General features: G+C 39.8%; 1 protein-coding gene across 1 annotated transcript in view; it reads right to left on the reverse strand.

The window, feature by feature from the left end:
* Positions 1–12,786, reverse strand: part of Tafa4 (TAFA chemokine like family member 4) — a 150,454-nt gene that overhangs the window by 19,733 nt on the left and 117,935 nt on the right. The window contains exon 3 of the mRNA XM_051203517.1: positions 6,264–6,419. Coding sequence (XP_051059474.1) covers positions 6,264–6,419 — 156 coding nt within the window. The remainder of the gene's footprint in view (positions 1–6,263; positions 6,420–12,786) is intronic.

Consider the following 12,786-nt stretch of genomic DNA (forward strand, 5'->3'; position numbering starts at 1 on the left):
CAAAAAATCCTTTGGGTTTTTTGTTTTTAATGATCTTCTTGCCAAACACAGACTCACAAATACATGTATACATACTGGAGACTTCAAAGTCAAGATTTCCCAACCATGGTACTATTGTCATTTGAGGTCAGGTTAGTCTTTCTTGTGCAGTCTACTATGCACTGTAAACTGTTTAGCAACATCTGTACATCTGTAGCTCTATATAACAGAGATGAGTAGAATCTTTCCCAAGCCTGCCCAATGTTTCCAGGGGGCACAAAATCCATGTTTCTCAGTCATAGGTATTTAATACTTTGTATACCAACTCAGAAAAAAATGGGAGGATTTTGTGGTGTATTAGATCTGTTCAAAGCTTTGGTTGGTGAATGGAATCCTCATCCACAGTAAAAGGCATATCAACTCTATTCCATGTTTTCCTTCCTGCCCCTACTATGGACAATGCAGCCCTTTTAAAATTTGTATGTACACACCTGCTCTCACTCTTCTAAACACAAATCCAGAGCTCACTATGTAACCTATGCTGAGAAGAGGGCCTGTCAAAAGCAGGGACCACACTTGACCTTTCAGCAGTCCCAGGGAGCTCCATAGGAGCTTGGCTCATAGCAATTCCCAACTTTTCTACTGGCAAACAATCTGCTTCCTCCGCTGTCCTAAAATGTGAACTCCGAGAATCAGTGAAATATCACCTCAATATCCAGGGCTCTGTTCCTCCTGTCTTCGGGTATGCATGCTTGCCCAATGACTCACATACACCTTGTGCTGCTTCTTTGCCTTCTCCAACTTTTCACCTCCTACCTAGACAGTTAAGACCCACTGCTTTTCATGTGGTGCATAGCTGACCTTCTCTATTCTGCAATACAATCTTGCATTTGTGAGAGTTTATGTCTCTCTTTCCTTGAGTCCCATGGGCTTCTTGGAAATGGTACTACAGTTTACTGTTACACTATCCCCAGTATGTAGGATAAGGCCAACATCAAGGAGCTCAATTAAAACTTGATGAATAATCCAAGACTCAAGATATATATCCTGCCACACACCCACATACATACACACACCCGAGGTGCTTGTGTGAAGTAAGCTTCATTGCCATTATCCTGACTGCCCCTGACAGAAACTCAGTGTCTAGGAGAATAAACCCAACTGAAACACCAAACCCAGTGAGAACACATCATAAAGAGAGACCCTGTTCCATCACACAGCCCTCAGTGTAGTGAGAACTGTCAGGACCAAATAGTAACACTCTCCGTAATGAAACCAGTTTTCACAAATGAGAAAGGCACAAAAATTTGAGCCTTATCAAGAGACTTAAAAAATTATCTTTAAAAGAAACTGTCTTCCATCCCAGAGCTTATGTCTTATTAATCTGTTTTAAATCCAATATTTACTAAGCATTCATTTTGACAAAATAAATTAAGCTTTCTTGTAGTACACATTTATCTGTCTTTATCATAAACCCAGTCAGCATTATCACTATAGGGTTGTGTTTTGATAAATGTGTAGAACATTGCTCCCATCACAAAATGGCCTTGCATATGCCAGTACAGATTTTAAATAAAGAAATTTTACCCACAGAACAACTTTCTGTTTCAGGACACAAAGAGCCACAGCTCAGAATAATTCCCCTTCCTCCTTCCAAATCCCCAATGTGTATTGAAGATGGATTTAAATAATTTGGAGCTAATTGTAATTTAAAAACTGGTAAAAATATCTAAGTTTTGTATTTAACTAATAAAGGCTAAGCTTTCACAGAAAAGCAATGAAAACCTCAGATAAGTATCTGTGGTGTGGATTAACAATAATGCAGAAGGATATTCAAATTTCTATGTCAACATTAATTAGTGCCCTGCTCCAACATCTCTGTGCCTCTGTTTTCATTTAAATGTAAATTCGAGTGAATTTTATGTTTTATATCTTCTTTCTACTCTTATTTACAAATAAGATAAGAAGGACATATCAGCAGAGAATGGGTCTAACCACATGCCAATTAACATGATACTGCATAATTATTATGGGATAAAGATTAAGCAGGTAAAGCTAAAAAGCCCTAATGGAAATATTCAGATAAGGAATGGATGGCTAGGTGGATAAGAAACAGATGTACATCCTAACTAAAGCTTGAAATGTCTGAGCTCCCTCAATGACTTGGATCCAAAAAACATTCCTTGAACATTGCTATTTATCAAGGAATGCTAGGTATGGGTGAATAGAACAAGTAAACACAATCAGTTCTCTTTGGGATACTGCTTGGTTGGTAGTCTCTTGCCATAAATGTTATATTGAAATTGAATATTATATAAATCAAATGATGTACTATCTAATATAATGCTTTATGACAGACATGCCCACTTTAACTTATACTAGCCACATGTGGAACATCATTTTTCTTGATAGGACATCTGTACCAACACAGAAAGTCCTGCTCAACAGAACTACATAGACTGTCATTAAATGATTGTCTATCATCATGTACTGCTTCTAAAATGCTTGAAAGATCGGTCATGTAGCTGGCCTATGAGTATGTTGGATTTGCCATAGACACATCCAAACTACCCATCAATAGAGGAATAACTTAGTTACAGCCAATCCCTTTGATAGAATTCTGTGGAGTCAATAAAAAGCCAAGTTAGATCAATAAATATATTTAGGATCCAATACTGATAGAAGAAACTAGATGGACCTAAAGAAACTATACAAAACATACATTGATAATTGTAGTCTTCACTCTATCTCTAAAATCTATAGATATACCAAAAATATACTAACTAGATACTATAGTTATTGCAAGGGTGAAAGTCAAAGATAGGGGTATTTATATTTTTTAAACTGGGGTGGGGAGAGATCTGGGGTATTCATATTCTTACTTTGTAGGAGAGACTTGAGGTATTCATATATTCCCTCTACTAAGATGGTGGGAACAGAAATCATCATGTCATTAGTTTGCAAGTACCATTAGAAGTGCTGACTACTGCAAAATATTACATGTAAAACTTTTTTTTACAAAGATGCTAGGCTAGACAGGATACAAAAATAGTCCATATTATGATTCATCACTTCCTTTAGAAGAGGTTTCAAGCCCACAGAGGAAAAAGGTAACTGTTACCTTCAATGATTAGTTAGGATGAGTCAGTTCTCTGTCAAGCTGCAATTAGTTCATAGCCAGCCAGTGCAAGAAGGTAAAAACACTGCTTGCAGACTATCAGGAGGCTATGCACACTGCAGAGTTTTTACAGAAAAATGGTATGGGGGGGGAGCAAAACGATACAGGAGATGGAATACGGTAAGCCAAACGTATGACCTGGAGCAGAGATGGGTGGAAGTCAGCATGCTCTATGTTGGCTAAGGCAGAGGAATTGAGAGGGGAAAGACACAGTGAAATCTTGGAAATTTGCTTGAGCTTGGAACAGAATCCGAAGCTCATCTTACAGCTAAGTGTGGTTTTAGCATGAGAGTCACAGGTCCACTCTGTTTTTCCAGGAGATAGATTCTGGATGTGGGATGACAATCATATGAGCAAAATGTACGTTAGCCCCTGGCATAAGGAATTAGCAAGTGTGGGGAAGGGGAAAAAGTAAACTGATATAAGAGACAGAACACACAGTACTTGGAATAGTAAATGGAAAAGATAAAGGCTCTCTATGGTCCTGGTTGAGGACAGGGTAATTTGGTGAGTTTAAGTAGCATTTTTAATATCTTTGTTAATGCTTTGAAAATATATTGATTATATTCATCGACACTCCTCACTCTCACTCATCCTGGGTCCACACACCACCACCACCTTCCCACTCCTCCAAACTTTTTATCATCTTGTTGCTGTTTTTGGAAGCTCTCTGATTGCTTCTTGTACCACCCATACGCAAGTGTGAGGCCACCCTCTGGAACGTGGTAGATCAACAACTGGCCACTCTTTTTATAAACTCTGATACCCTCCCTCAGAAGCCATCAACTGTTAGAAACCCCCTCCTCTACCTTAGGAGGAACTCCTGAGTCCCTCCAGAGTCCCCGCTAGAATGCTGATTGGCTAGATCTTACAGGTTTGAAATGCTCTTTGGCTCCTGTCCTCCCCGACCTGTGGCTCTTACAATCTTTCCACCTCCTCTTTAATGATGTCCCCTGAGTCTTGGGGTGGGGAAGGGGTGACATAAGTGTTCCATTGATGGAGCTCTCCCCAGACACTCAAAACTGATCAAGGTGCAGTCACTGATTTTCTATGTCAATGTCAGGTTATTTCATTTTTTTAAATGTTAAAGATCCTTATCCGTTTTAAGGCTCTATAGTCCTTTATCAATATCTACAGAGCTTTGAAGAGGGAAAGATTCCTGTAGATAACAGTGAAAGCTCCTTGCTTTAAAGATATTCACCTTGCTATATGTCATACTACATGAAGACTCGTGTACTGCACTGCAGAACTTTTCTGTGACTTCCAGGTGCACATGAAGAGTAGAATGTGTTTATAGGTAATGGTGTGGTAGACTGAATATAATTGGCCCCCATAAGGTAACAGAGAGTGGCCCTATTAGGAAGTGTGGCTTTTTTGAGCAGGTATGGCCTTGGTGGAGGAAGTGTGTCACTGTGGAGGTGGGCTTTGAGGTCTCACATATGCTCAATTCACTTCCTATTGCCTTCAGATCAAGACATAAAATATTGAGTTCCATCTCCCACACTATGGCTGCCTACACACCACCATGTCCCACCATGATGATATTGGACTGAACCTCTTTAGTGTAAGCCACCCAATTAAATGTTTTCCTTTATCAGAGTTGCCATGGTCATGGTGTCTATTCACAGCAATTGAAGCCCTAAGACACATGGGGTATGTACATGTTAGCCTTACAAAGTCTGAATTCAGCAATACAATCAACCCATGGCTTCTCATAAGGAATTATAGGGAGGAAAGTTTCCCTTTGCACTTTTCCACCTTAAAGGTAGTTGAGAGGTTCATTGTCAAACTGTGACTACCCAGTACCAGGGGGGCATTTCTGTCTGTGTTTGGGGGTGGAGACAGTTGTCACTGTGCAGTAAGATGCAGTGTTAAGAATCTGTTTGTTGGTGTCTTCACTGCTGAGCTTTCAGCAGGCATCGCAAAGGTTCCTGAACTTGTTGTGCTGGTCAGATTCATGAAACCTACAGACAACTGCGGAGCAAGTATCATATGCCTCGTTTCCAACTAGGCGTCTGCTACAAGAGCCTTGGGACTCAGTGTCAATCCTAGGCCTCTACCTACAAGCACCAATGGTCATTCGCTTTATAATCATTCTCTCTCACACAAAAGCTATTAGTACAATATTCTGCTAGGGACTTGGAGACTATCAAAGAATAATACATGATCCCAAACTATTATCAGGAAAATTGCTCCAAAGATGTTTCAGAAATGTTTGTTATCACAATAAAGTAGGATCCAGAAAAATGACTCCATGGGTAAAAACACTTGCTGATCTTGGAGAGGACCCAGGTTCAGTTCCCAGCACCCACACAAAATATTTGTGGGGGTCCTGACACCCTCTTCTGGCCTCCACTGGCATTGCATATGGATACCTGTCAGAAAAACACTCATATACCAATAATTTTTTTTTAATTTTAAAACATGAGAAACTAGAAGTAATGAAAAGGATATTAATAATAAGTGGGATATTACTGTGTAGGCCACACTGACAATTCTAAGTATAGTCACCTCTCATATACATTGACTAAACATCCTTAAACTTAACTGATCACAGATAGAAATTACATTGTTTTAAGTATATGTGACTGTAAACATACAGGATTTTGTCTCCATAGAATATAAAATAATCATTATATAATATTTACATTGTTTTAGACATTATAGGACAATTATACAAGAAAATGGACACAGGTGGCTAATATGATCCATCAATTTTAGATAAGGCTCTTGAGCTTCCATGAATATTTGGGTATCCATAGAGAATCCCAGAACCAATTCCAAAAGAACAGTAGGAGACATAGTTACAAAGGGGAGACTGAGAAAGAAGTGCTTGGTCTAAGTGGCATTTGGAGACAGGTGAGCAAAGTGGCTTTAAAGCATGCCCTCTCAGCTATCCCATAACGAAGAATATAGGGAGAGAGGGAGGGAGGGAGAGTCCCCTTAAGAGAGATTATTAAAGGCTTGCCTTATTCATCAAGAGTTTTTGAAGCTTGGATTTCTGCCAACTTTTGAACCAACACTTCCCTCAAAGCACCATGGATTTCTACAGGTTGATGTTCAGCACTTTTGAAGTACTAGGAAGCCTGACCAGAAAGGCCCTTACCTTCAACACATGAAGGCTGTGCCCGAGTTGTGCCGGCCACCTGGCCTGGAAAGCAGGAACATTTGACCGTTTGAGAGCGTTCCTCTATGCGATTCTTATTGCAGCAGCGGTGCACGGCGACCACCTCACAGGTACCCTGCTTGATTAGGTGGTGGCCTGGGAGATAAACAGAGAACACAGACCAGGCGCTGTCAGAGCAGGACAAGATCACCAAGAACTTAGTGATGCTGTGTTCCCTCCCATATTTTTATTTGATGACATCTCAAATTGACACAAAATTAATAAGAAAGGTGTAGAATACTCCAGAAACTCAGCTCCAGAACTCTTGGGACTTGTCATAAATGTAAAATACCACAAAAGATGTTGCTGGAATAAATAAGACTGCTTATTTTAGATGAACAGATCCTGGATTATCCAGACTCTTGTTAGTTTGCACATGGAGGAAGCATCATGTAGATGAACTAGATAGAGACTTCTGTTTATCAGACACAAATTTAACCAATAGCCTGAATGAAGCTGAAGTTGATTTGTCTCCACAGCCCCCATAAAGAAATGGAGCCCTGCTGATATCTTGGCTGTTGACATCTCAGCAGAAGAGCAAACAGTTATCCAGCCCAGACTTCCGGGATGAGGTGTTGATTTGATGGCAACTTGTGAAAGCAGCAATAGGAAACTAACTGTTCACCCAGATTTACCAGGTTGCAAGTGACCACATCTGATGTGTCATTCATGATCTGTCTCACCTGTTTTTTTCAGTCAAGTTACAGGCTTGACAACTCATTTACCCCTTGATACACCAGTGAATATTTCCTAAAAGTGGCATCCTCATATAATTAGAATTCTTTCTGATGTTTACTGTTGTGCAATACCTATATGTGCAGGTTGTCCCAACAATGTCCTATGTCTCCTCTGCCCAGACTCTACCAAAGAAGCATGCCTCACATTCAGTTGTTATATGCCCATAGCTTCCTTTAATCAGCACCTATTCCTCAAACTGAATCTTCCATGAGCTTGACATTTTTAAAGAATGCAATGCAGTCACTTTACAAAGTTCTTTGCCTTTGGTGTAGCAACTCTATATTCTCCTCACACCAGGAAACACATGATGCCCTGTTAGCCCGTTCTTAACAATGTTAGCTTTAATCACCTGGTGTCCATTAGGCTTCTTTGCTGTGAAATTCTATTTTTCTCTCAGAATTTAATGTAAATTTTGAGAAGAGAAACATTGAAATTATATACATTTTATTTGTCAACCTCCAAATCTCTGATTCTAGAACCCATTGATTTTTACCAGAATCAATCATTAATTTGATGGTTATGAGGCTGATTCTCTATTAGTATTCAAATTGTTTCAGATCTTCACAGGAGAACACACTTCACACTTGACTGGTGTATTATTTTGACATGGGTCTCTATTTCTTTAAACAATTTACTAAGCTGCTTGCCTACAAGAACATTCTAGACATTTCTCATATTTTTCCAGTTCTCATTTCTCTAGCCTTGATGACTTTTAAGAAGCAGTCAGACTTAGAAACTATGACCTTCACATGTAGGCTTAGTCACTACTCAGTGATTTGGACTCTGCTAGTGTGCATGAGTCTACACACATCATCATCAAATTCTAGTCACGTGTCATACTACCCCCTCTTTCCTGTCCCATTGCTAACAATAACAAGCCTGACTTCCACAGTCCATAGACACCAGAATGGAATGGATGCCATGCTGTTTTCATCACCAGTACTGTGCAGCAGAGACAGCGCCCTGGCATGTCAAAGGTCAGGAAGCTTCCACCCCTGCTGATCACATCCCTCACTTGAGGATAACTGATAACTGTGGTATGAGCACCTAAACTTTATTGCCAAGATCCACGTATACAACCTTGCAAGCAAAGCTGTTCTAGTGACCCCTCCCCAGAAGGAACCAGATCTCGTCTGTGTGACAATGGTATGCCACAGAGAACTAAAGATTGCCATTTTCTCTGCTAAAATAAATGCAAATGAAATTGAAGATTTTATAGCTCTACCCAAAAATGCAGCCACGCTCAAGGTTAGGGATTAAACACATACAATGGGCAAGGGCATCAGCATTCGAACCACACCAAGAAGCAAGCCCTGCTAGATTATTAAATGATCCTAGAGAAACCATAATGAAGGCAGCTCTATGCTTCATTTAGAAAATGAAAGAAATATGCTTTAATAACTTCTTAGAAAAGTTAACAAGTAATTTGGACCTTCAGTAATAACATGGTCTGCTTGGTACTCTGTTGCTGTTTGGATAACTACGTGCAAACACAAATGGATTATCTTCTATTCAAACTTTGTATTGTCCCAGTCTCCCTGAATGATCATTTTGCCCAACTCAAGATTGCATTTACTAATACAAACCAATCTATTGTACTTCCTTGGTTTAAAAATGTATTATTTAGTCTTCTAACCTAATAAAAACAAGTACAACAAATAGTGTCCTACAATAATAATTGACACTGCTTAAAATCTTTAGGAGTACCCACATTTCAGTATATTTGAGAACAGATAACATCTCAGATTTGTTTAAATATGGCAGGCGCTATTGTGAATTTTACAAATATCCTATGTGAGCTAATAAAAATGCTGTGAGATGATGGGAGGAATACTCCCTTAACCTAGAGGCAGGAGTGGGGGGCTAGGCCCTACTCCAAATGACTTGACAGATTTTGATGATCCCTCCTAGAAGGCATTACCCTCCCTGTGGAGTGGGGAAGAATAAGATGGGAGGGTGGTTGGAGGGCATGAGAGGGAGAGGTAACTGGGATCAATATGTAAAATAAGAAAAATAATATTTTAAAATGCTGTGAGATAAGAAGGAAAACTGGGCTAAAAATAATTCCTAACAAAGTATACAAAAATTGTTTTCCCCAAAGGTCAAACACATGAATTGTGTTTGAATCTCCCCCCTTTATAGTCTGTGTAACAGGGAAGAAAATGGTGTCTCTGCCTCAACCATTCACACAGCATGTGTCATAGTCCTATTGAAACTTACTTTCCTACTCAATGATAGTGTTTTTGTGGCACCAGATACACATGCATTCTGGAAAAGTGTTGAGTGGTGACACTGGACCTTAATCTCTGCTAAAAGCTGCTTCATTCCTCTGCAGTCTCCCAGTATAGAAGACAAACACTCCAGAGCAAGTGTCAGTGTAAGAACCCAGCATGCACTGCACATAGAATCCACTAATTACAGTTGTTTGCCCACTTCATGTTAGAACACTACATTGGACAAGGTCTCCAGAAAAGTGGGACAGAAAGGACATACACAAGGAGAAAAGGAGGTACACTGTCTGCGGCTGACCATCTAGACACTCAGCCAGAAGCAAAGTTCCAGTTCAAGACCAAGGGCAAAAATGGACTTCCAGGCTCAAAAGCAAAGCAGTGAGGAAAAGGTGTTTGTTTTTTCCCTAGGAGACTGTCAGCCATTTTATTCTAGCTGGACCATCAGTGGGTTGGCTGCAACCTGCACTCACTGGGAAAGATGAACTAGTTAGACTACAAACTCAGATGCTAACCTCATCCAGAAACATGCTTATCAACTCACCTAGAACAATCCTAGGTGAGTATCTAAGCACACCCTTTGGAAGTCAAGTTACACAAAAAAACGCATCACCATGAATGTCATACAACTATGTATAGTATACAGTGTTGTAAGGTGGAGGAAAACATGAGGGAGGGTTGACACAAACTAGTGGCTTTCATAGTAGATTACCTCTAAAATGCACAGGACTGATGACTGATAGGTAACCCAACTAACAAGACTATCAAGAAAGCTCATTTCCCACAGAGAGGATTCCCCCTTCAATAAGAGGGGGGGTCTCACAGGTAGCACCCACCTGGAATTTCACGTAGGGGATTTAAGGGTTTTTGAGCATGGATTAGGAAGAGATAAAACTAATCCAGGAGTGGGGATTTTTCTGGAAGGACACTCGATAAAAAGAAAGTAAAGCCTATGGAACCATATCAGTTGCTACATTATTTCCGTTCAGGCTTTGTCTGTGTAGGCAGAGTTATGGGTATATATGGAGGTTTATATTTCTTTTCATCTTACTCCGACCTATATACAGTATACAATGATCTGCCATACTATAGAATAGGTAGCTACTAATGCTCTGTAAGACATTTTATCAAAATGGGAAAACGGTTAAGTAATTCTTTTCCACACCTCTGAAGCTGTATTCAAAGATTTCATAATTTCTTTTCAAAAGGGGAAGACTGAATATTGACCAGGCTGTAAAATGCAAGAAGCCTCATCTCTCAATCACCAGAATAATTAATGTGTACAGCACTATTAAAGAGGTTATGATAATCCTTGCAATAAAAATCGATTGCTTCAGGATTGTTATGGAGGGTGGATTAACTTTATCAGAAGAGTAAATAGCTTAAATACATATCAGGGGTTTTATTATTAAATATGCCTTTAAGAAAAATTTCAAACGACAGGGAAAATGTTCATTTGTTCCAGTCCAGCAAAGCTCTACCATTGTAAAATGGATAAACTACAAAGCTGTGTGCACAGCAGAAGAACTTCTGGGAAGCATACTTGAAAGCCAGGACAGATAGAGACTATGGTCTGGTAAAGCTTCCTCCTGCTAGTGTTTCCTCACCATCCTTTCTTGTTGAATCCTTTCTCCCTTCCTCCTCCTGCCCATCACTAGAAAATACACCCTCAAAGAGAAGTCTTATGCTCCAGTCACCTTCTCAGAAGACACTGATTTGATGCAGACCTGTTCTCTCAGGCATTTCTCTCCATGGAAGCAGAACAAAGGAGAGAGATGGCAAACACCAGATTTCAGTATGTGAAAGCAGAAGGAGGCAGTAGCTCATCAGTGTCTGCAGCAAAACCATGGCCAGCATTGTAATGTAGTTCCCTTAGTCTTAATTTGTTTACCCTAACCCCAACCCAAAGTGAACTATCTATTCAAGCACAGAATGGAAGACTCTAGTAATTATTAGCTTTGTTTGGTCAATACTTAGGGAGACAAATACCTACCAAGCACCTCTACGTTCTCTGCTAGCTCTTGAGGGCAGAGAAATTAAGTAGGAAGTTACCTTGGACTCCATGTGTGGTAACACCAAATGGAAATATCTTACAAACATGTGGGAAAGGAAAGAGGAGAGGACTTACAGAATCAGAAAAGCTGAGCTACACATTTCATCATATGTATATATGTGTGTGTATGTATGTATTATGTATATATGGTTTAAATTACTTAATGATTATGAACCACTTTAGTCACTATCATTTATCTTTTTAACTATATTTAATAAATATTTTTAGATTTTCTGAGTGCTGGGTATATGAAAATATAGCATCAAAGCCCACCAAAAAAAAGGTTAAGTGCCTGTGGATCTTTTATATTTTAATGATGAAAGAAGCAAAAACCAGAAGAGAGCCAATTTAAAATAGGAAGGCTTAACAAGTTAACATCAGAGTGTTAAGTGAGAAATTAAGGCAGTGAGAAAAGCTTCTCACTTGTGACAGAAGCTATGTGACAAGGGGAAGCTAGTGGACAGTAATGAAGACAGAAAGGGCAGGTTACATGGAGCCTCGTGTGTCATTTTGCTCTAAGAGGGATGGGGCACCACTTGAAATTTTGAGCTTAGAATGGCCTCTCTCTCTCTCTCTCTCTCTCTCTCTCTCTCCACACACACACACACACACACACACCACCTGAAGAAAATCAAATAAACAACAATAAACCTTTGGATATTTGTGTATGGAGCTCAGGGGAGAGATGGGTCTGGCTTTAAGACTCACATGAGCTTATATTGGGTATTGAAAACATGAAAACTATATAAAATCTCCAAAGGGAAAATTACAGCTTGTGAATGAAGAAAAGAAACATTTAAGTGTTAGGAGGCTCAAAAGGGAGGAGGAAGCATTGCCTAGAATGAGAAGCAAGAATGAGTGCATGGTGTACAGGAAGGAAGCCCAGCACATGGCTGGAAGGATGAAGGGATAGCCATGTCAAAGTTCCTGGGATGCCAAATAAGACAAAGACCACCATGTGAAGGTCACTGATGACTTTGAGAGGAGTGGCAGGAAAGTAGAGATAAGTCTTGATTGGAATGGGTTTGAGAGCAAGCAGAAAGTAGAAAATTATGTGCAGGAATGGCTATTGGAGAAGTTATATTATAAAAGAGTAGAATGCAACTAATAGCATATGCAGATGCTACCAATTAGGATGGCAGCTATGTGTCTGCAGAAGGAGGGGGCCCTCACAGAGATGCTTGTGAAGATAGAATGAATAGACCATCAAAGCAGAGGTGGACCTGTGTTGAAAAGATAGGCAGCTCATTGATAGTCTGACTCCTTCCCCCCACCCCCAGTTTTCTAGATATTGTCATGAAGAGTGATTTACATGGCATGGGTAGCTCTTACTGCAATATTTACTAAAAATGTATTCTAACAAGAAGAGAAATATGCCTACCATGAAAAATAACCAGCTGCCAACCAACAACAGGGGCTGTCCAGATGGATGTCAGTCCATCAG

The sequence above is a fragment of the Phodopus roborovskii genome, unplaced genomic scaffold (genome assembly GCF_943737965.1).
Source record: "Phodopus roborovskii unplaced genomic scaffold, PHOROB, whole genome shotgun sequence".
NCBI classification, from domain to species: Eukaryota; Metazoa; Chordata; class Mammalia; order Rodentia; family Cricetidae; genus Phodopus; species Phodopus roborovskii.